At 38.0% G+C, this 24,572-nt stretch overlaps 1 protein-coding gene across 9 annotated transcripts in view; it reads left to right on the top strand.

The window, feature by feature from the left end:
• Positions 1–24,572, top strand: part of Dennd1a (DENN domain containing 1A) — a 480,683-nt gene that overhangs the window by 117,031 nt on the left and 339,080 nt on the right. For 8 of the 9 annotated variants that reach the window (XM_052182388.1, XM_052182389.1, XM_052182385.1 and 5 more), the window contains one exon: positions 11,303–11,346. In XM_052182388.1, coding sequence (XP_052038348.1) covers positions 11,303–11,346 — 44 coding nt within the window. Of the gene's footprint in view, positions 1–11,299; positions 11,347–24,572 lie in introns of those variants that run through there. The other variant, XM_052182393.1, reaches the window with a different exon arrangement.

Here is a 24,572-nt window from a genome sequence, read left to right as displayed (position 1 = left end):
TGGGAGGATAGTAGAGAAGAAATTTCCATAGACGTTTCTCCTAAAGTAGCCTGTATTGGATAGCAGTAAGAATGAGAAGTGCATCTCTGGAGAGGTGGCTAAGGAGTTGTGGATGCTGGACCTTGAAAGGGTCAGGAACACTGTATGTGAGTATGCCACATGCTTATTATACACTCATATATGTGATCATGCTGGGTGCTTACATAAGCTTGTGCTTGTCCTATGGCAGCCATATTTAAAATCTATTGTACTTTTTGTTTGTGGACACAGTTCTTTGTGCTTATAGTTTTAAAAAGGTGTCAGTTGGTTAAATGCTGATACATATAAGCACATATCTATACCTGTGATAGCACATAGTTTGAAAGGCTCTGATTTGGAGGGTGAAGAAGAAAAGAAAGATGTCAATGTTTTCTAGGAAAGGAAATTGATTTAGCTCATTAGTTTTAGGGATTGATAGTTAAGAAACAGAAGTTGGGTGGGTTGCTCATAATGGCTTGACTTAAAATTCTAGACTGTTGGTGACAGTTTTAAAAAAAATGTTCATTTATTTTATGTGTTTTGGTGTTTTGTCTGCATGTATGTCTGTGTGTTACATGCACGTCTTGTTCACAGAATACAGTGTCAGATCCCCTGGGACTGGAGTTACAGATGGATATGAGTTGCCATGTGGGTGCTGGGAATCAAACCCAGGTTCTCTAAAGAGCAGCCAATGCCTGTAACTCCTGAGCTATCTCTTAGTTCCTCATAGTAGCAGTCCTATAGCAGAAAGATCTTGAAGCATGTAAAAAGGAGTATAGGTCTTCAAAATTTTGTTGTTGTTGCTTTGTTTGTTGGTTTTGAGATAGGTTCTCACTATGTAGCCCTAGGGGCCTAGAATTTTCTATGTAGTTCACACCGATCTACATGCCTTTGCTTACTGTGTACTGATATTAAAGGCCTAGGTCACCATGAATGGTTAAAATTTTTAAGGTAGAATTCTATTATGCAATAATTCTAGTGGACATATACCCAATAGCATTAAAAAAAAAAAAAGACACTGGACAATAGTGTGTTATATACACCAGGCAAAAGGAAAATAACCCAAGCTCTATTGAGGGGATAGGAGGCAGACAATATGCCTGTAGATGCAGAGTAGTATTCATTTTTAAAAGGTAAGCAATTGTTACCTATATTATAACACAGACTTTAAAGTCATTAGACCATATTAAACATACCGTTACAAAAGAACAAATACTGCATGATTCCACCTACCTGGGCTGCCTAGTCACATTAATTAATAGATGTACAAAGTCAAGTGGGAAGAGGGAATAAAGAAGTGGTGGTGGTACACATCTTTAATCCCAGCACTCTGGAGGCAGAGGTAGGTGGGATCTCTGAGTTCAAGGCTAGCCTGGTCTAAAGAGTGGGTTCCAGGACAGCCAAAGCTACTCAGAGAAAGGAAGAGGTGTTAGTTAATGGGTTTAGAGCTTCTGCTGGAAAAGGTGAAACATTCTAGAGAGAAGTGGTAACTGTTGAGGCAGCAGTGAGTGCACAGTGTATGGTGCTGCACACTGAAGATCCTTGGAACTGTAAATTTTATGTTACATATATTTTACTTTAAAAACCTGTGGTTAAGTACCAATTCTCTGACGGTACAGCTGAGGATAGGCAATAGTTTTCCCAGGGACAGAGAATCCCTCCATGAAGAAATTTGTTCTACTTTGGCTTTTTGATACAGTCTCACCAACCAGCTTGGCTGGCCTGTAGCTCTCTGTGTACCCAAGCTGGCCTTAAACTCTTAACTCTCTTCCCTAGTCTCTTGAGTGCTTGGATTGCAGGTGAGTCACTGTGTCTAAGAATATCCTGGTGACAGCTCTGCTCGCAGGGATAACACTTTTTATTTTTTACCTTGTGTGCATTAGTTGGTCCAGTCTCTTGGGTTCTTGGTGTTATTTAGAGGTTCTTGGAACTAGTTCCTAGAGCCAGAAAACCATTGTTTTAACCTTCTTATGGTTTGTTTGTTTGTCTGTTTGTTTGTAGCAAAAGGCTTTCTCATTGATAGAAGAACAACCTCTAACTTTCAAAAATTCTTCCAACTTTTGTACATGAATCCATCTCTTAAATATTGTATTTGTTATAACTGAATGCTAATTAGTTTGGAATCATTTTCTTTATATCCTGAACTTGGCAAAGGAATCGAAGTAGAGGGATTGGAAAGCTCTCATTCATAGTCTGCTAAGGGCTGTTTCATGACAACATGTTGTCGTTATTTGTCCAGATGTATTCTTATTGTTGAGTCACAATAATGATGAGAAGACAGATCAACAAGAGGATGCGAATAAAAAAAACCAAAGAAGAAAGCTAGCGCTGGATTCTTCAGTGTTTGACAGGCCTTGGCCGAATCCTGCCTCTGTTACTTCACTGTTGATTTGCTCCCAGTGAGCTTCACAGTTTGTATTTATAAAGTAGATACTTTTCTTTCTTAAGCTTTGCAGGGTCATTTTGATTAAACAAGGTTAAACTGCCTGCAGTGATAGTTGGTGTGCCTAGGCACCCAGTAAATGGTAGCTAGTGGGCTTATAATTGTTCTGCATATGTTTTGAGTGGGATTCTTTCTGTTTGTAAAACTGAGTTTGTAAACTCAAAAAGCAAAGAAATGAACAGAAAGAACTTTCAGTTCATAAAGATTCACCTCAGGGTTTCTGAAAATCAGGATAGTCCCTGGTGCATGATGTTTACAGATCATTAGCAAACATATGCCAGGAGGCAAATAAATGGTGACTTGAAGATCTGCAGTCATTGAAACCTGGTTCTTAGACAGTTATAACATTCTAGGTAAGTATTAGACGGCAATGGGGACATTTTTAATTGGGTTTATAAAATTTTACTTCAGGAACACCCATATTTCCAGTATGAGGTACACCTATATGTCTGTAGTCATGTCACTTATAGTGTTTGCTTATTTCTCCTTTGGGGTTAACAGTATCCCAGCAATTAATATTTATTGTGTTTTTACCACATGCGAACATGATCTTAGGAAGCCCATGGCAGTCAAAGGCTTTTCTTCAATTGGATGTTTTGAAATAGGCCTTTTTATCCACTTAAAGAGACAGGGTATTTAAGTAGCTTATTCTTTTCTATTCTATTTGTTATTATTTGTAACAGAAAAGATTTTTTTTGTAGGAAACAAACTAAGTAAAACATGGGACCTGATTTCATGAAATATTTTGGCTCTGTTCTGTTCAGAATGAGGGTGTGGCATTATGGGCTTGACCGTTGATCTAGATCTAGACTCCCCCACTTCCCTGCCTTTCTTCCAAGAAGCCTTTGCTCTTCTCTTTTGGACAAGGCTCGATGCCTCTAGGCTAACCTCTGCTTTAGCTCTTGTCAGCTCCAAGGCACTGCTTGTTAAGTACTGTGTTCTCCATTTATGCTGTTAAATATAAACTCTTGGGGGGCTTGTTTATCACCTGGGCTGGACATGTAGCATTTATACCACAAATGCATATTGACTTTTAGATGTTGGACAAGTTGGTAAAACCCTAGGCAAACCTATTGCATTCTTTATAATAAAACTGACATGATAGTTCCAAGGATAACTTTGTTATGAAAGGGAAAACAGAAATTTTGTATAATATGCCTGTCCCAGTGCTACTGACGTATACTTGGTACTCCATCAGTAGTTTTGAGTAAAAACTTGCCTCTTTTCTGGCACACAATCACGGATATTATACTTTGGTGTATAAAAGGCGCAGCTGTAATTTAAGTCTAGAATAGTTACATAGACATAAAAATGTGACGTTTGGGTTACTCATTCAAAAGGGCAGGATAGGGCCAAGGCTGTAGCTCAGTGGTAGATCACTGAGTAGGTTTGCATGCCTGAGGCCCCAGGTTCTATTCCCAATACTAGCATCCAGCTACAATACATGGTAACTCACAGAAAACTTCCATGAAATTGAGATTGTAACTGTTTAAAAAGGTGACATCTATCTATATATGTTATTGATCAACTTAGTTTCAAACTCTGAACTAAGTAAAAAGAAACTATAACCATCTAAATGTAAATGAGTGGGTTGAAAACTGGGGTATAGTAAGGGAAATGGTAACCTTAACTGAGAACATCCCTTTGGGCATATTTTGTTAAGGATCTGACTTATATTCCTTTTGTAAGTGAAGTTAGTTATGCAACACATTTTAAGTTATCAATAAGTAGTGGCATTTCCCAGTTAAATTTCTCCAGACAGCAAGATGAATTCTCTGGATTTTGCTCTATGATGTCAAAGGACTCATTATTTGCAGAGCAGCTGATGCATTTAGGACTTGTTGATTCACTTAATTGGTAACTGTACTACATTTATAACTCCAACAGCTGAAAACAGTAGGTCAGTGTCTGCTGTTTACGCACTAATAGCCACGTTGGGGCAGGGCATGCCGGAAGAGCAGAGTACGTTAGTTTGAGGAGGAATCGGCACGTGAACGTACTATTGCTTATCATAGAGGTGGGTTTTCCGTCCTTCACTGAGAAGCACTATTTGTCTTTTTTTTTTTTTTTTAAATATAGATGTCAGTGGCCACCTATTTTGTGTCTAGGTTATCAGACTGGCTGCTGTGAAATAGTATGTAATTGAATTTGAAATTTCAGTGTTGAGAGGAAATGCTTGCTAGAACTGAGTCATGGTTAAAATCAGCTCAGTGTTTTTATGTTTTACAGTTTTCTCATTTTAGAGCAAAAAGTGAATATATTCAGTAGGTGATAAAATTTTTTTAGGGGATAATTCCATTGGGATACAGAAACCATATAAATGTTAATTTGAAGAAATTAGAGATACTGTTTTTCTCATTAGTGGGTTATTTATTTATACTCTTCTGAGTTTTTGGGATCAAATTTCCATTTTAGGACTAGTAATTTTTAACTTAAAACATAAAGATATGAAAAACTCTTCCTGTTTCATTGTCAAGAAAAGGAAAACTGATTTTTAAAATATATAATGTATTTAAAATATTCCTTTTAAAATGTGACTTTTTTAATAGGTAAGATTTAACTGTGATAGAAATGAGTGCATTGCTAGAATAATTATGTTCACTTAAAATTCTAAACCAACAGTATGAGTATTTTATGGTTATAAAGTAAGTATAGTAGTTTTTGTAGCTTTAATAGGTTTAATGAGAATATCCATCTTTGAAGCTTTTTGTTTCAGTCTAGTTTGTAATCACACTGTCAGGAAACTTTTAGCTTCCCATTATACAAAGAATTCTTGAATATAGAATTTACTTTTAAACATGTTTAGAGAAAGATTGAGTTGATCCTCAAAAGTTGTTATAGCTTCTTGTACTATTTTCCTAGCTACAGTTTTGGAGTATAAAATTGGAAAATACCATTAGAGAAAGAACAGTGGAGTGTATGATTACCCTGTTTGCAGCAGATTCCCATCTTCTCATCTGGAAAATTAAATCTGATTACAGCTTGGATTAACATTTATGGTTGTAGGAGAGAAAGATAATATCTTAAACTCCATGAAATCGAGCAATGAGATTATATGGCTGATAGTTTATGTTAAACCCTGACTTTTAAAGGGCAGGCCTTTATAATTATGAGAATCAAGGGTGTTGAGTAGTTTGTTTTTTATTGCCCGAGACATCCTAGAGACAAAGATTGGACAGCTCAGTAGGCATTAAATCTCACTTTTCCTGCCTTGCTTCCTGGTATGTTAAAAGTGAAAGCAGCGTCCGCTCACACTGAGCTGCCTCGCCAGCAGCTTCTTCAGAGTCCTCCGGAGAGCCCCAGTTATGGAAGTTGGCGACATTTAGGTAGTATACAGTTGTTACACATTTCATACAAAATATGTCAGCATAGTTTTTCAATAATCCATTAGAAAATATGCCATGCCTTCTTCAAATGTAGTCTGCCATGGGTGAGGGAGAGAGAACCAGAAATAATTTGGAATGATCTGTGTGTGTGGGGGTGGGGGTGGGGGTGTTTACATACTAGTTACCAATGTGCAAATGAGACCTCATATATAACCACAGCACTTTTATGATTTATTTCGTATTTTTGTTGTAAAAGCCCTGTCTACCAGGTTTTCTAGGAACTTTAAGCCTAAGGCAAATGCAAGGGTTTGGGAGCTATATAAAATAATTTATAGTACCTTTCCAGTGAGTCTTGCCCAAACTCTTATTCTATTAATTAAACATCCTGTGGCAATCTGGTATATCTTATTAAATATTTAAAAGTATGTATAGTTGGAGACTAGAAAACATAGGTTTAGACTGAAGAAGGCCAGTCTTTTCTTTCTGGAGCACTCTGTTTTCAGCACAGCCATTCTCTGCTGGAATGAACTTGTACTGCTGCGAGTCCTACACTATGACAGACTTGTAGTAGCCATGCTGCTGTGAGAAGGCAGTGTCTGTCTTTCACACTGCTGGGACAGGGAACCTTGTCAGGAGCCTCTTTTAGGCCTTTTTGGTTGAAAGATGTAGGGGCTCTTATCAGATGATTTATATTGTTGACAAGGTATTTTAAATACTAAAGTAAAAAAAAATTGAAAAATGTTTTCCTGCTGGGTATGGTGGTGTATGCCTAAAGCATTCAGGAAGCAGAGGCAGGAAGATCTCTATGATTTTGAGGCCAGCCAGGTCTACATTGTGAGTTCCAAGACAGCCTGGAAACCTGTCATAGAACAACAATAAAAAAGGAAAGTGTTTACCTGAGAGATAATATAATTGATTTTTAAATTTGAAGGAAGTTGCCAAGGCAGGAGGTCAAAGAAGAGTGTATGTTGTTTTGTTCCTAATTTCCTGTCTGAGAGACAGTTCTCAGAGAAAAGGCTGACATGTACTTCTGTTCTTATGGCCACCTGCATCAGCTCATTGTTGGCTTGTGCTCTGTCGTGGTGGTACTCTAACATGAAGATTTTCTCATTAAGAGTTAGCTGGTTTGTGACACTGCATTTGGTGCTATGTTTCTGAGTAAAAAGGTGTTTTGGAACATTAAGAAATTACAGTACTAGATGGTAGATAGAAAATGGATATGTAAATATCAGAATGATGCTGTTTTCCAGTGTGCATTATTTTCCATATAAATATATAGAACATTTCATAAAATGTTCCCAGACCATTTAAAACTCAAAGAAATGCAGCTGACGCAATGAAATACATAGAGTACTTGTAAAAACATACAGACATGCATGTGGATTGCTGCCAGACAGAAAATTTAAAGGCGGCTTGCTTAACTGCAGGGTGCTATGTTTTGTATGTGCCATGCTGAAAGTGTTAGTAAGGCGGGGTGTTGTGTTTCCTGAGAAAAGCAGATTGTCTTTGGACCTTTGTAAGTCACATGTTTCCAATGTCAGTATTTTGGTGACATTATGCCATCCTGATCAACTCAATGTTAAAAAACATTGCAGCCTCTTGTGCAGAATAGATGTTTTAAGACAAATAATTGTTTGCAGTCTCTGTCTTAAGTTTTGCAAAATGGCTTTCATAGTTTTATCATCTATCACACTGGATCTTTGAACTAATTCAGTGGAATGTTATAGATTGGACTTTGGTCTTAAAATGCGTTTACTTTAAAAAAAAGTATTGTTTTAGAGAATGTTAAGGACCCATGAAGTTTGCTTTCTGTAAACCTCTGGAGCCTTAAAGAAACAAACAAAAGTCTCATGCTTGAATTGTAGTAAACAATAGTGGGTGTATTGTCCTGGAACATTGTTCTGTTAGAATCTGGGACTCTCACTTTAGGGATGGCCTTGGATCAGATGCTGCTAACTGTTGAAGCAGTGTTTGCTGTAATGTGCTTGGGATGCCTTCTTACTGGCTGCCTTGGCATCTTCACTTTTAGTGTGTTAAATTCTTTCATCTATTTTCTTTTCTTAATTCCAGTCTATTATATTTATGAAAAAAACATTTAAAATATTAATTTAAAGTAATGGGTTTCTTATTAATATTATTTCTTATTACCAGAGGTTTAAAAAAGAAATTTAGGGACTTCGTCTAACATATAAGCAAGAAGTTTGAAGACTATACCACAAATTTTGATTTCTATTGCATATCCTTTCATAAGGTGGTGGTAGAAAAAAAGCTTTTATTTCTGCTGGTATTTTATGATTCTCAAGAAGCATAAATTACTGCAACAAAGAAGGCATGCTAGTAAAGATCCAATATGCAGTCATATGAATGAATTTTTTGGTTAAAAAATTATGTTAACCACATGGCATTTGGGAGAAAAGGAGCAAGTTGTGTGTGACTCTGGCTTTCCCACCCTCAGGTTGGTTGTGCCTCTCAGTGACATTGAGCTGCTGCTTTTGGGTTTACTTCTAGACCAGTTGTGTTTGTTTCAGGGGACAATAGTCATTGTGCTGCTGCTGTTGTTGCTGCTGCTGCTGCTGCTGTTGCTGCTCTGCCTCCTTTATCTCCTCCTCTTCTTCTCTACCTCCTATTCTTCCTCCTCCTCTTCCTTCTCCTCGTCCTTTTAAAGCTCTGCCACTCACCAGGTTTCTTGGTCTGTCTGTCACATCTTGCTGCTAACTTCTTTGTTAGACCCACACAGTTTGAACATGTGTGGGTCTGAAATACTCCCAACATCAGATGTTGGCATTTTAGGTTAAGAATGTTCAACCCATAAAGTCAATACAAATAGTTCAAACATGAAAACCTCACAAATCTTTAACACTCTGGTCCCAAGCATTTTGGATAAGACATGCTAAATCTAGACTTTGCCTGCCAGCTTAGCTAGTATCCTCTGACCTCCTCTTTCAGGAGAGTAGAATCCTGTGTAGGTCAAGCCTGCAGGCCAAAGACAGGCAATGCTTTTGCTATCTGGCTCAGGAAGGGAACTCCCAATGGTGCTGCAGGGAGCATTACTCTAGAATTCTCCAGCTCACAACCTAGACACATCATTAGTCTCAGTAGTTGAAAGTCAAGGTAAAGAAAGAAGGTAATTTTCACTTGTCTTTTTTAAAATCTCATCTTTTATATTTATTTTTGAGATTATAATTTAATTACATCATTTCCTCATTCTCTTTCCTTCCTCCAAACCCTCCCATATACCCTTCCTTGCTCTTTCAAATTTATGGACTCTTTTTCATTAACTGTTGTTATATGCATATACTCACAATATATTTATATGCATATGTATATGTATGTGTATATATTCCTAAATATAACCTGCTCAATCTGTATAATGTTAACTTGTATATGTTTCAGGACTCACCACTTAGCATTGGATAACTAGTTGCTGTGCTCTTCCCTGTGGAAGACTTTCTCCCACTCGCAGCATTCCTTAGTTATGTGTAATTATTTGGTAGGGTTGAGGTCTTCTGGCCTTTGTCTCATTCGCTTTGGCATGCTTATTGGTTGTTGTACTTGTTCAGCTCATGTTTAGGTAGTCGTGTGGTAAGACTTAAGGGTGTAGCTTCTGAGGTTAGTAGGAGACACAGTCTTACAGCAAACCCCTGATTCTTACAAATCGTTCAGCCCACTTTTCTGCGGTGTTCCCTGAGCCTTTTGTGTGCGAGTTGTCTCTGTTTTGATTGGGATCTAAATTCTGCATTTTGATTGGTCATGGTTTCCTGTAATAGTAGCCATTCATTGCAAAGCTAAGGAGACACGCCCAAAGAGGTCAAAATGGTCTGCATTATGTACTACTACCTATGTGGAGAATACTTTCGGTATTTGTGAGTATTTCTGTTCTTTGGTATAATCCTAGACTTAAAAAAAAAATCCAATAGTTTTTGTGATTTTTAAACATATTTCAAAAATTTAAAAAGTAGCTAGTTTACCCACCTATTCACTGAAAAATTAATTGTACTCTGGAAGATTTGAACCTTTGCAAGGATTCAGGTTCACAGGGAAGTCAATTGGCATTTTAGTGTAACTTTTAAAGACAAATGGAAACAAGCAGTGTATACTGTGAGATTATTGTTAAATGTAAATGGGAGGCCCCCAAACATTGCCTTTTGTACTGATAGATGATTTCCCAAATATATGCACTGTTCTGTCCTCTAGTCCCTTGCTGTGCATCTCTGAGGAGCCAAATCTTTTTCTTTTTTTTCCTTTCCTTCCTTCCTTCCTCCTCCTCCTCCTCCTCCTCCTCCTTCTTCTTCTTCTTCTTCTTTTTTTTTTTTTTGGTTTTCGAGACAGGGTTTCTCTGTGTAGCCCTGGCTGTCCTGGAACTCACTCTGTAGACCAGGCTGGTCTTGAATTTAGAAATCCGCCTGCCTCTGCCTCCCAAGTGCTGGGATTATAGGTGTGTGCCACCACACCTTCCTTTTTTAAATTATGTGTTTATTACTCTCTCTCTCTCTCTCTCTCTCTCTCTCTCTCTCTCTCTCACACACACACACACACACATACACACACACACAGACACACACACACACACAGTAGCTATCTTCAGACAAGCAGAAGAGAGTATTGTATCACATTGCAGATGGCTGTGAGCCACAATGATCGGTAGGAATTGAACTCAGGAACTCTGGAAGAGCAGTGAGTGCTCTGAACTGCTGAGCCATCATTCCAGTCCCCAAATCTCTTTCTTACTGAAAAGCTTACATGCTTTCCTAATGAGTTGTAGTTGGGATGCTATTAGCTTTTACACGGCACATGTCTGTGTTGACGTAACAGACTTAGCATTGTCTTATACTTACAACTTAAGAATGAAGTGAGCCCTTTAGTAACTACAGAGGTGCTCAGAAGGGATATTTTTACCTTTATATTTTTATACTTTCTATACAAGCCTATTTATGTCACTTCTCATAATATTGATTTTATACTGACAGACCAAAAGTGCTGGTTTTGTTTTGAAGGAAACTTCCTTAGTTGTGGCTTTGTTTTCATAAGCACTAGGGGAAGGATATGCTTTATTTTCCAAAGTGCTGGCTCTTACATTTGTTTCTTGAAAAAAATTCTTCCCTTGCTGTCCTTTTCTCCCGAGTCTGTCTTGTGCTTAAGGTTTATCAGGCCAACATCTGTAACGATGAAAAGGAGGCTGCTGATTAGAGAAGAAAAGTCAAGCAGGTTTAAGACTCATTTTCTTTGGAAAAAATATTGAGGGCATTTGCAGCTGGCAAGATTTTCACATTAGATAATAGTCTAAAGTTAACAGAAGCATCAGGCCTTTAAAATTTTTCTTTTTTGTATTTCTGGAGGAGGGCAATGGGAGTGCCTTGCTGAGCCCTTCCTTGTGCTCATCAACATAGCAGCCTCAGCTGCCCCCCTTGGATCCCCTGCCAGGGCTGCTATCATCTTCTGATCAAATATTAATGTGTGATCCTCTGCTTGCTCACTAATCCAAAGCCAATTAATATTATCTGTCAATTATTTACAGATCCTGAGGTGCAGAGGCAATTCCCGGAGGACTACAGTGACCAGGTTTGGAATGCGTAATTAATTTTTTACATGACAAAATTTATTTCAGAGTTGTTCAACATATTATTACTGTTCTTTTAACTGGAAGAGATAAATGAAGTTTTAGAAAGGAATAGAAATGGTAATTAGAAACCAAAGACAAAAAAGTAAAGCAGGTGAATGGGATTGAAAATATTCATGGTAGATTTACATGCCTGTAAACTGAAGGGTTTTTTGTTTGTTTTTGTTTTTGTTTTTAAATATACTATTTAAGTAGTCAAGCAGTCTGACCAGAAAGGGAGGAAGACTTATAGTGATTTGCAGTAGAGGTGACACTGCCTGTTGTCATCCTGGAATAAAAAGGTATTTGTAGGGAGAAAGTAGCACTGCCTATGAGATGGGGTATTGATGCTACCCAGGTGGTTCCTTCACTTTTCAAAGTTCTAGCACTTTGCAAACAACAGTGCTGACAATCTCATGTCTCTCTTCTTTTTTATAGCTGGTTCCAGGTTATACATTGGTTCTCCATTTTCTACCCCAAGGAATACTGAAGGCACTTTGTAGCTTTATTTGACTCATTGCATTTTTAGTTCAAATTTTCAATTTGACATACTTTTTAAATATTAAAAAAGCATCATTAACAACAATACTATCACACTTTATCTTTAGCAACTTTATCAGAGCTTTCACACAAGCACAATATTGTGCACAAAGCTTGCACTTAATGCATTCATTCAAGGTTCTCTGTTACCAGTCCTTGAGTGAGGGTAACTATCATAGGAAAGAACCATTCAAGGCAATGGTAGCATCTTTGTATTGTGGCCTGTCATAGAGAGAGCAAGGTATTTTATAGTCTTTTTGAAAACAGGAGTGACAGTGTGACCAGGCATATAAGCTATTCAGTGGCATGTTTTATAATAAGGCTTTGGGAGATAAGAATCTAGGACAGCTGATTTGGTTTACTTTGTGTCTGACCTCAAGATTAAAATAAGATTTTAAAAATAAATTAAAAACTTTAATAAAATTACTGAACATTTTTAATTATCTATAGGATGAAAAACTATTGTTTGTAATTCAGTGATGGTCATAGCTCTTAAGGAAATGATTGTTCTTATATCCTTTAAGTAGGTAAATAACCTTTGTGATCTCTGATCTGCATTATCCAGGGAGAGACTGTTCTATAGGAGAAAACGTTAAGTGACGTGATTTTTTTTTTTAAAGTATGTAACTTTAGAAATTGCATAGGTAGTAAGTTTGTAACAAAGCTCTAGAAAGTAGAAGTCAAACAAAAGTAGAGCTTAAGAAGCATAAAGAAATATAAACCATTCCAGGATTTTACTACTCAGAAGAAACTGCTGGAACAAATCAGGAGTTTTAGCAACTGTGTTCATTTCTCCTGAGTACATATGTGTGTATTCATCACGTGTTTGAGGAGGCTGTGTGTGTGTGTGTGTGCTATATATGCATATGAGTATCCACAGAGAAATCTAGACTGTTTTCGGCACTGTTATTGCATGTGGAGTCCAGTTGGCTAATGTGACGTTAACTGTAGTAAATGTAGTCCTTTACCCTTGTCAATAGATGGCCTTACACACATTTCCTGTATGATTAAAATTATAGTAAGCAGTTATGAAGTAATAGCTGCAGTTATCTTTAAAGGTGCTCACAGGATAGAGCTCCTTTGTTTGGAGGAGTGACACAGTGTTGGGTCTGAGATCCAGACCTCTGGGTTAAGGGAAACCTACAAGAATGTACACAACATAGAGTTGTTTGGCACCTTCTCAAACTTTTAAGATGTATACTTTCCCTTCTTGACCCAAACAACTCAGGAAATGAGGCATTTTTTTTTATATTATTTTCAACTTTCTAAAAATGTACATGAGGAATCATATTTACTATGAAAAAGAATGAACAATGCTTATTTTTATTTGCCTTTAAAAATCACTATATTCTAAAGTTATAAGCTTTGTTCGCATTATTGTTTGAGTAAACCAAATTATGTCTCTCCTGTATACTATTCAAATTTTTCGTCTCTCCCATATACCATTATAAAAGATTCTTGGAAATATTCTATTATGTGTAAACTTTAACTACAGCATTTCAGATATTAAAACATTTATGTTGTGGTCCTTAAGGAATATTTAAGATAATTCTCCATCCAATATAGCGCTTATTACTGTGTGGGAGGGTGTGAACACTCAGGTTCCCTCCTCCCCATACCCTCTCCCTCCAGTTTTCTCTCCTCATTCGTCTAAACTACCATAGCTTGTTTTTACATATAGTGTATTTTCCATGTTCCCTCACACTTGATCAGAGACGCTGGCTGATGCTAGATGTTTTATTCTGTGTGTTCTTTGTACCTTACAGTAAAAGAATCTGTCACAAATTATTGTGCCTCACTGCTTTAGAAACTGAGAAAAAAGGGAGGTTAGATTGACATCTGTGACTGAATAATGATGACCAGCCTTTTGGCTCTCCTTGAGCCACAAAGCTAGCACTGCCTTTAGAGTGGAAAAAGAAGTAAGAAGAAAGGGGAGGGATAAAAGAGAGTTACAAATCTGTGGTCTCAGAGATGTATTACTGTTGGGCCAGTTGTCTGCATGGTATGATAATCCATTTTGATCTTCTCTGTCTTAATTGTCTGCTAAAGACAAATGGGCAGTAAAAGTTCATCAGTTTCATCTTTTTGCTCCTCGTTTAGAAGCAGAATAAATGATCCATCACTATAGAGGAAACCTTTCTTTCTGTCACGGAAGTAATGCAGACCCAACACATTTTATTAAAATGTTTTCTCCTCATTATTTCAGTTCTCTCAGCTCTGATAGATCTTACTGTTTCATAAAAAATGTAATCTGAAATGTAAATAAGGGTCTTGATACAGAAAGAAGAAGTAATGAGCAGCCTGAGCCACATTTTAGGGCTCTTGATTGTAATTACTGACAAAGTGATTTCTCTGTGCCCCATTTATTTTCCTTCTTTAACTTGTCTGTGACACAGTCGGACCACAATGACATCTATGGTTTAAAACCATTAAATCACTGTAACACTCAATATTTCACTAAAAGTCTAGTAAGCCTGCTATTTTTAAGCCTGAGAATAGAGGCTTTGTTAATTCCTGGAAGATGTGCCGTGTCTATATTTTTTAAAAAGAGCAAAACAAACAACAAAAATTGGGATAAGCAAGGGCTTCTCAGAGTTCATGTTACTTACTCATCTGCTTTTGTTAAAGCTTAATAATTTTAATACTAAACTATCAACAGTGGTAGGGTTCTGATTTGAAAAGGATCTCGTACTTTTGAAAAAAATCCTTCCAACAGCTTATTGTGAAATGAAAAAAATATCTCTCTCATAAATATATAATAAAATAGGCAATTTTTAAAGAGTTAAGGTTATGGAATTGAGGATGGGTTTGGGCTTCCTTTGGGTTATGGGGAAAGTCTCTTCTTTTCAGCCTGTAACAATGAGCAGAGTAATGCAGCCCTCCCAGTCCTCAAAGACAGCATGCCAGTCAGACACAGGAAGTAAGAAAAGCCAGGAGGAGTTCTGAATCATGAACAAAAAAACTACAGTCAACCAGGTTCTACAGTTCTACACTCAACCAGGTGCATTTTTTTTTAACTTTTATAATTTGTTTACTCTGGTCATTTCTGATTATGGAAAGAACTGGTAAAACTTTATTGCATTAGAAGCATTTTAGTGAATACTAATTGAATTAAGGGTAAAACAATAGTTAAATTTACATGTTTGCAAATGGTTACTACTCTCATCAAAAGCCCATTATTGGCTTCAAAACAATACATATTATTTTCAGATTAAAAATTGGTAATAGTTATTGATACATGGCAAGAGATATTATGAAATAAAGATAGAGTAGCCTATCTGATACTTCCATAAGTATCATTGTACTATATCAAGTGAAACAAGCATTACATATGATTTTAAAGCATACTAGTCACAATATGATTATCATAAATCATATACAATTATTTTGTTCTCACAATTTTACACTTTTCATAGCCCATTTGTTCTAACAGTGACGATTAGATTTGAGGATACTAGAAGGTTTTATTTCCCCAAGTGCACATATAAATTTTGATGAAATAGTATCAGAGTGTCCTGGAAAGGGGTATGTGCACACTTGCCCACCCCTGTATCTACCGATTGCTAATAGAGTTACAGGTAATTCTTCTTTCCATTGGCACCGAAACACAGGTTATAATGAAACCAGTAATTTTATGCATTTATAGAAACTATAAAAAATTTATGGAAATCTTTATATAGAAACTAACAGTGTTTCTTGTATAACTTGTGTAAGCAATGTAGAAACATGGTGCATTGGGGAAAATAAAAAGGTGCTCTTTCTTTTGTGGTTTTATATGGTCTGTGTGATTTCAGAATTTCACAATCAACAAGCAAATTTAAAAAAAATGTCAATACTAAAAACTACAAAAAGGTTGTATAATTTGGACTAATTGTGATGGAAATTGTGATTTTTTAAAAGTAGCATGCAATTGCTTAAATATGGATTTTCATGTTTGTGTTGTAGATATGCCCTAAAGAAAACATTTCCTAAGCTTCTAATTATCCACGGATAACCTTGGGAAATTGATCAGAAGATTCTGATTAGAGAGATAGTCATGATAGTATTTAAATGAGCATTTCTACTTGGCTACTGATTATGGCTTCATTCTTTTGATGAAGTCCAGCATGTGAAAAGTTTCATGTTACTTTGTTTCAAATACTTATAGACAAAAACAGATAAAGCATTCTATTGCAGAATGTATTATATATTGATTGAATAAATAATCCCATTTAATAAGAAAATTCTATATTTAATATATACTTCCTAAAATTTTTACTAAAAAGGTAGCCCTGTTTTACTTTATATAACACAATGTATAATTCTTACACAAAATACAAAACAAGAGACATTATGTGACTTCTCCTGTTATTGTCAGGCAGGCAAGCATGGTGAAGAGGGCCCTCATCTGTTACAGTTGTAAGAAGAGGCTAAGGGTGGAACTGAGACATGGGCTCAGTGACTCATACACAGAAGAAGGAACTCGAGTGAGATAGCCCAGCTCTGGAAACTTCAGAGCTGCCTTGCTTTTGCAGTTTTTATTCAGCCTGGATGCTGTTAAGCTGCAGCCCACTGATGCAGTCTACTCAGATTTGCCTCTCTTAGAATTGTGGGTTTCATGTGATCTTGGAAACTTAAAAAAAAAAAAATCAGCACACATAGTATTGCTTTTAATTAAGATATTTCAAAATAAAATTAATTCTCGGTGATCTGCTCTTCTCCCTTCTACCCCCCCCTCCACCTCCGCCTCCACCTCCGCCTCTGCCTCCTCTGGCCATCCTGCCTACCTCCCCTCATGGCTTCCTTTTCACATTTGAAAACTTTTTGTCTGTCTGTCTGTCTATCACGGACCTCACTGATTGTTCTTATACCTACCTGCCTTCTATATAGCTGGAAATGACAAGTGTTTTGTGGCACTGGACACCACAGAATAGAATCTGGATGCATTTGCATTTCATTCATAGGATTTGCTTAAGTGATGGTGAAGTAGGTTAAGCTTTAAAACAACTCAACATCCCAGACTTTTGGTTTTTTCGAGACAGGGTTTCTCTGTGTAGCCCTGGCTGGCCTGGAATTCACTCTGTAGATCAGGATGGCCTCGAACTCAGAAGTTCGCCTGCCCCTGCCTCCCAAGTGCTGGGATTAAAGGCATGAGCCACACCACTGCCCAACCATCCCAGACTTTTTAAAAATAAAGATTTATTTATTTATTTTATGTATATGAGTACATTTGTAGCTGTCCTCAGACACACAGGAAGAGAGCATCAGATCCCATTGTAGATGGTTGTGAGCCACCATGTGGTTGCTGGGAATTGAATTCAGGACCTCTGGAAGAGCAGTCAGTACTCTTAACTGCTGAGCCATTTCCCCAGTCCCTATAACATCCAAGTCTTTATATAAATGTCTCAATAAGGAACTACCCTATCTGTCTTTTCCTCCTTATTGCTGTTTTTGATGGTAAAAACCAGTCTAGGAGAGTAGATTTGATTTGTACAGAGATTGGTAAATTTGTAGAGCATGGTCCAGATACTATGTAAGGAGGGAGGAAGAAAAGAGCAATAGACTAAAGCTCTGGTCAGTAGTAGGATAAAGAAGTAACTTATGGCTCGAGTGCATTGATTCTAATGGAATAGTGGCCTGGTCAGAATACCTGATGTCGGCAATGTTGAGTGATTATGCCATGGATGACAGGCGAATCATCAAGAGTGGTATAGAGAAGCTCACATGGAAAATCTTAGAGAGCTACCCTAAAGAAATAACATCTTTTAGACCCATGTTACATATGTGCTTTCTAAGATTGGCTGTTGACTTATGGGGCTTTTAACTAAATACCCCAGTAAATTTTCATAATTTTTTGTATCTACATCTATATCAGCTGTTAGCTATCCTATCCTATCCTATCCTATTTTATCCTATCTTATCCTAACCTCCCCTCCCCTCCCTTCCCTTACCCTACCCTACCCTACTCTATCCTACCCCATCCCATCCCATCCCATCCCATCCCATCCATGTGGTTTCTTAGAGTAGGGTAGGGTAGGGTAGGGTAGGGTAGGGTAGGGTAGGGTAGCCCTGGCTGCTCTGGGGCTCTCTTGCTGGGGATTAAAGGAGTGCATGACCACACCCAACTTTATCCTCTTATAAGTAGTTAGAATGATTTGTGAAAATTGAAGTACTACTTTCACCATTTTGGCTTTAGTTGGATGAAATGCAGCATTAATCAAGCTTCAGATATTGTCATATATTCTAAGACCAAGGAAATAAGATTTGAGATGATGAAGATAAAAATGGAGGAAGAAAACCCAATAGTGACAATTACCACAGCACAAAACCAGCTAGCTAGATAGTATGAAGAACAATGAGTGAACAAATGGATGAAGAATGAAAGTAAGTAATAAGTAATTTGGTATTCTAGCACTGTAGGTGGAATTGTAATTTTTGTATGCACAAATATAAATTCTTAACCCCTTTAACCTGAGAGGGGTTGTAAGCTTAATAGCTGTAAAAGTGCCTTGCTGTAGAGTTTTCTTGGAGCAGGGTATCACGTCCCATGCTTGCACATAGTGTGACTGTTTCAGTATATCGTATTACAGCTCTTGAAACAATTCATTGGCTTGAAGATGGATGCATGTGTCCAGATCAAATATCTATTGGGGTCCATATAGGATTTAATCATTTAATTTATTTGTAGAGGAGGAATTTTGCCCTGTAGCCAGGTTCTCTTTGAAGTCGTGGTCTCCTTCTTCATGCTGGGATTACCAGGCCATCATATAATCCTTACTTACATATTGTTAATAGATGTGTTGTTTTGTTTTTATCCCCCTCCCCCCCCCAAAAAAACATTAAAATATAAGTGTTGGGGCTGGATAGATGGCTTGATGGTTAAAAGCATTAGCTGCTCTCCCAGAGACCCAGGTTCAATTATCAGCAAACTTATAGAAGTTCACAGGTCTTTGTAACTCTAGTTGTAGGGGAACCAATGTCCTCTTCTGCCCTCTGTAGAAACCAGGCACCCACATGGTGCACAGACATAATGCAGACAAAACATCTGTCTTAGGGTTTCTATTCCTGTACAAACATCATGACCAAGAAGAAGCAAGTTGGGGAGGAAAGGGTTTGTTGAGCTTACACTTCCACATTGCAGTTCATCACTAATGGAAGTCAGGACTGGAACTCAAGCTGGTCAGGAAGCTGGTACAGAAGCCATGGAGGGATGTTCCTTACTGGCTTGCTTCCCCCTGACTTGCTCAGCCTGCTGTCTTATAGAACCCAAGAACACCAGCCCAAAGATGGTATCACCCACAAAGGGCCCTCTCCCCTTGATCACTAATTGAGAAAATGCTCCACAGCTGGATCTCATGGAGGTACTTCCCCAACTGAAGCTCCTTTCTCTGTGATAACTCCAACCTGTGTCAAGTTGACACACAAAACCAGTCAGTGCAATTGACCCCTTGTCAACTTGACACACAAACACATCACTTTTAAGCCTCAACCCTTACTTTCTTATTCATCCCCAAGATCTAAATTACTTTAAAAGTCCCACAGTCTTTACATATTAAAAGTTCATTCACTTTAAAATGTCCAATATCTTTAAAATTCAAAGTCTTTTAAAAATTCAAAGTCTCTCAACGGTGGTCTCCACTAAAATACTTTCTTCCTTCAGGAGAGAAACATATCAGGGCACAGTCACAACCAAAAGCAAAACTCAAACTCCAATGGTTCTATGTTTGGGATCCAACTCACGATCTTCTGGGCTCCTCCAAGGGTTTGGGTCACTTTTTCAGCTCTGCCCTTTGTAGTACACAGCTTGTCTTCTAGGCTCCAGCTGCCTGTACTCCACTGCTGCTGCTGTTCTTGGTGGTCGTCACATGGTACTGGCATCTCCAAAATGCTGCTATCTTCCATTGTAATTAGGCTTCACCAATAGCCTCTCATAGGCTCTCTTCATGGTGACAAGCCTCTGCTCCTATGCATGACCCCTTCAAGTCCTGGGCCATCAATTGCAACTGAAGCTGCACCTTCACCAATGGCCTTGCATGGCCTCTCACTGTGCCAAGAGCCTCAGCTGCTCTTTATGACCCCTTCATGCCTTCAAAACCAGTACTATCTGGGTGACTCTTACACAGTACCAAGTCCAGCCACAGCACAAAATACAACTGTGGCTATCTCTGGAACACACTCTCTGTGCTCTCAGAAAACACTTCCAAGAAGATTTCATCTCAGTGATGCTGGTCTCTTCTTAATCACCGATAATTTCTTAGCTCCAGCTAACCAGCATCAATAGTCCCAGTAACACAAAGGTTTGCTTTAGTGGTTCTGGTATCTTGTTACTCACAGCTGATTCTTCAGCCCCAGCTAACCAAAACCACAGAATCTTCACAATCAAAACATGGCCACTTTAAGAGTCTTTAATCTTCCCTCTGAAATTTCACAAGCCAGGCCTCCATTTTCTGCAATGTTCATAACATTGTCTTCCAGGCTCCTACAGAACTTTCCACAGCTTTTCTAGCTCAAAGTTCCAAAGTCCTTCCACAATCCTCCCAAAAACATGGTTAGGTTGTCACAGGAATACCCCACTACACTGGTACCAATTGTACTGACTGGTTTTGTGTGTCAACTTGACACAGGTTGGAGTTATCACAGAGAAAGGAGCTTCAGTTGGGGAAGTGCCTCCATGAGATCCAGTTGTGGAGCATTTTCTCAATTAGTGATCAAGGGGAGAGGGCCCTTTGTGGGTGGTACCATGTCTGGGCTGGTATTCTTGGGTTCTATAAGAGAGCAGGCTGAGCAAGCCAGGGGAAGCAAGCCAGTAAGAAACATCCCTCCATGGCCTCTGCATCAGCTCCTGCTTCCTGCTTGAGTTCCAGTCCTGACTTCCATTAGTGATGAACTGCAACGTAGAAGTGTAAGCTCAATAAACCCTTTCCTCCCCAACTTGCTTCTTGGTCATGATGTTTGTGCAGGAATAGAAACCCTGACTAAGACAAATTCCATACACATAAAATAATAAAAATAAAACAAACCTTTAAAAATTTAAGTGTCTGAGAATAGTAGGAGATGGTTGGCCTTATTTTTAGCAAATCATCCAATAATATTACTAGTGAACTAAGTCTAGTTTTTGATGAATTTTAAATTTAATAATTAAATTACTTATATTTATTTGTTTTGGGTATGTGTGCTTGTGTGGGAAGGCTAGAAGACATCTGGCAGGCTTGACAGCAAGTGTCTTTTATTAGCAGCACCAAGTCCCTGGCCCTGCTTTTGAGAGCATTTCTAGGCAAAGAAATGGCTGTGGCCAGTGTTAGGCTGGGGAGGGGCTTGGTGAGTGCGTGCTGAAGCCTGAGAGTGGTGAGGAAGAACATCCTCATTGGATGCAGGCTGTCTGAGGTTCTGTCTCAGCTCTGCCAGTTACACAGTGGGATTTCACTTTCTCCCTTGTAAACTAGAGATCAGCATAGTAAAGGCCTTACAGGATCTGCGTCAGGATTAAGTGAATAAAAGTTCATGAAGTGGAAACAAAACCAGAAAACAACCTGGTTTCCAATTGTAACCAGCAATTGCCGATTCTCTATTGCTATTAGAAGTAGATTTAAGGTGGCAAGCTAATGTTTGATGCTTTTATCAGTTGTTGAGGCTGAGTATGATAGATAACCTTTGCCTCTAGATTTCCAGATCCATCTACGGAAGATCTGGAAAAGTCCTCCTTGATAAGTCTATACTGTTCAGAATGAACCTTGAAGTCATAAGGAGATCACAAGTTATTTGCCAAGGAAAGAAAGAATGGGGAGCCATCCTTGCATATTCATGTACTGGGATGTACTAAAAATGTAAAAGCTTTTAAAATGGTGACAAAGGGGTTTTCAAGTACGTTAAACTTTTTATTGCAGTTATAAAATCTATATGTCAAGACTCTGGTGCTGAAAACCTCAGAAATTTATTAATAGGCCCCACCATCCTAGTAAGTGAGCCTTTTTGGTTGTGTATGGGCTTTGTATTACTAGGGTGCCTTTCATTTTGAAATGGTTATATGTAGTATGGTAAAGATTCCTCTGGCCATTATAATTTCTAGCTAACTTCAGTCATGACATAATAAGTCCAGACTGTGGGCAGGGGGCAGGGCTTGGATGAGTGGAAATGAAAAGAATTTATTTATAAAAATATTGAGATTGTTTCTTTTGTGTGTATATGTGGTGTTAGAAATAATACATAGGGTTGTCTTTGAAGAAAATTATATTTATTAAGGATTATTGCCTATCAACCTTGTCAAACATGAGACACAATGTTTCACATTGCTTTTATCCATAGTCTTCTTATACGCAGCTTACCTACATGGCAAATACTGATTTCAGTTTTAAAGAGAATAGTTTACAAGTCACCTCTTTTCTATTCTTAAATAAAATTAAGTAAAAATTATTTTATGTACATATTTAACCCACATGTATATCTTGTGTACCATGTGCATGGTGCCCACAAAAGATCATAAAAAGTGTTAGACTTCCTGAAACTGGAGTTAGAGAAGGTTGTGAGCTACCATGTGGGTTCTTGGAATTGAAAGGTAGCTAATGCTCTTAATTGCCAGACATTTCTCTATTCCCTTTCTTGTTTGTATTTCTGTCAGGAAACCCAAGACACTTAACACTTGCCTGTGTGGCTCCCTTCTCTGGGCGGGATGCCAGGATACTTACCCACTTTAGAGTCATGGCTCTTGGACTGGGTCTGGGATGTGGTACTGTGCATAGATGATAAGAAAAGTTTTTATTCATAATATTAAACAATTAAATAGTGTTCACCCTGTGACCTGTGAGTTTAGAATTTAAGCAAGATAGAACAAATTAAAAAATTATGAAATCTTCATTTGTAACACTAGGAAATAAAACATAGAGAAGGTTTTGTTGCTCCATACGAAGGTGAAGATATCTGAAATTGTATTAAGTCCTGGAATGCAAAGAAATAATTTAGTTGATGAGCCTGACGTCAGGTGAGTGAAAACTAAGTCTTCCAACATTCTTTTTCAGTTTTTCATCTCAAGTCAGCTAGGTGAGATAGGCACTCTTTCTTGTCTTCCAGACAAGCTAGTCTCTTTTTTTTTAACACTTCATATACCACAGCATCTAACCTAAGATGTGGGTTAGATATAGCACCCTAGGCTACATATTACAGGGAAGCACAGGCATGATAGAGGAGGAAGTTGGTTTCTTTCTAAGACCCTTTAGCACAAATCTTTAATTCTACAGTTGCAACTAGAAAGTAAGGTAGGTGACAGGTTTTAGCTTCAGTCAGCATAGTGGATTGCTCCTGTAAGCTGTAGCTATGTGTTTGAAACTGTGGAGACAGAATGCTAATCAAATAAGGCATGAGATGCACAGTGTCGTCTGTTCCTCCATCAGTCGATGTGAAGCTAATTTTATTCATGTTCAAGGTCAAATTCATCTACAAGAGGATAGCTTCTCTATAAGATTAGTAATAGACTTCACTGAACATAGGTAGAACTTTTACTATAAGACTTGAGTCTCAGTTTCTTTTTAGTAGCCACTTACACACCCCCAAAAAACAGATGACCACTGACATGTGAGAAAAAAGCCCTAAGGTTTGAATACGCTGGTTTCATAGCCAGATAAAATTTATACTTTATACCAATTTAGTCTTTGAATTATCTATATAATCCATATTCTTAGGCATAAATGATAAACAACAAAAACTACTAATACACCTATATTGGCTTGGATAGTTTCAACTCCTTTCAGTTTGAGTGATCCATGTATAAATCTTAACTTTTAACACTTGATTTTCTAGTAAATTCAAGTCTCTGGCTTTGCAGCTATTTTCACCAATTCTTATAGGAACTCAAGAGACAGGAAGAACTCATGGAGAACAGTCTGAGTACCTAGAGCCTGTATGGGCTGAGAATGGGTTTGAGTTGGAAAGTCATGTGCAGGTGGAATGTGAAAGGCCCTAGAACCTCCACTGAGTCCCAGTGTGTGAACACAATGTCCACACTCCCTTCCGGGACATAGGATCCTTTATGCAGTGACCTCTGCCAACCCATCCATTTTTACCTGCCATACCTTCTCTTCTTACCAGTCTTCCTTAAAGCTCGTGTCCTGGGGTCTCTTGCTCAGGAGCCTGTGGTCCTGCTGCTGCTTTTGCCTCCCTCTTTCTGTCTCTTCCCAGTTCTTGCCTTGTGAATTTCTGCCCACTCCTTGAGCTTCTCCCACTCTGTCACTTTCTGAGAAGTTATTCATGACCCTTATGTCTAAATTCAGATATTAAAATCAGAATATATCTAAACGGTGCTATTTTGTTTATAGAGTTTTCTGTTCTTTTCTCTCATAGCTCCTGTGCAGTTTGAGTGATCCATCCGTGCGTTTATTTCATTAGTCTTTGTCTCCTCAGTTAGATCTTACACTCTGTGTGGACAAGCACTGCACCATACCTGGTACCTGGTGTCTGTCTCATTCCTGGTTTGTAGCACATTGTTTGCTACTAAATAGTCTGTTCAGCAACATGCTTAAATGATACTCTTAGGAAGATATTGTCATTTCTTTTTAAGATGGTCTTAAAGTAGACCTGATTTTAGGGGTTGTTTTACCCTCTGCCATCTTTCCAAATACTTTTAAAGGTTTCAGGGACCTTAAGGTGTTTCTTGACAAGTTATCTTGAAATCCAATAGCCA

This window comes from Apodemus sylvaticus, chromosome 5 (assembly GCF_947179515.1).
Source record: "Apodemus sylvaticus chromosome 5, mApoSyl1.1, whole genome shotgun sequence".
Taxonomy (NCBI): Eukaryota; Metazoa; Chordata; class Mammalia; order Rodentia; family Muridae; genus Apodemus; species Apodemus sylvaticus.
The sequence above is the reverse complement of the archived record's forward strand: the minus strand, read 5'-3'. Positions and strand labels throughout refer to the sequence as shown.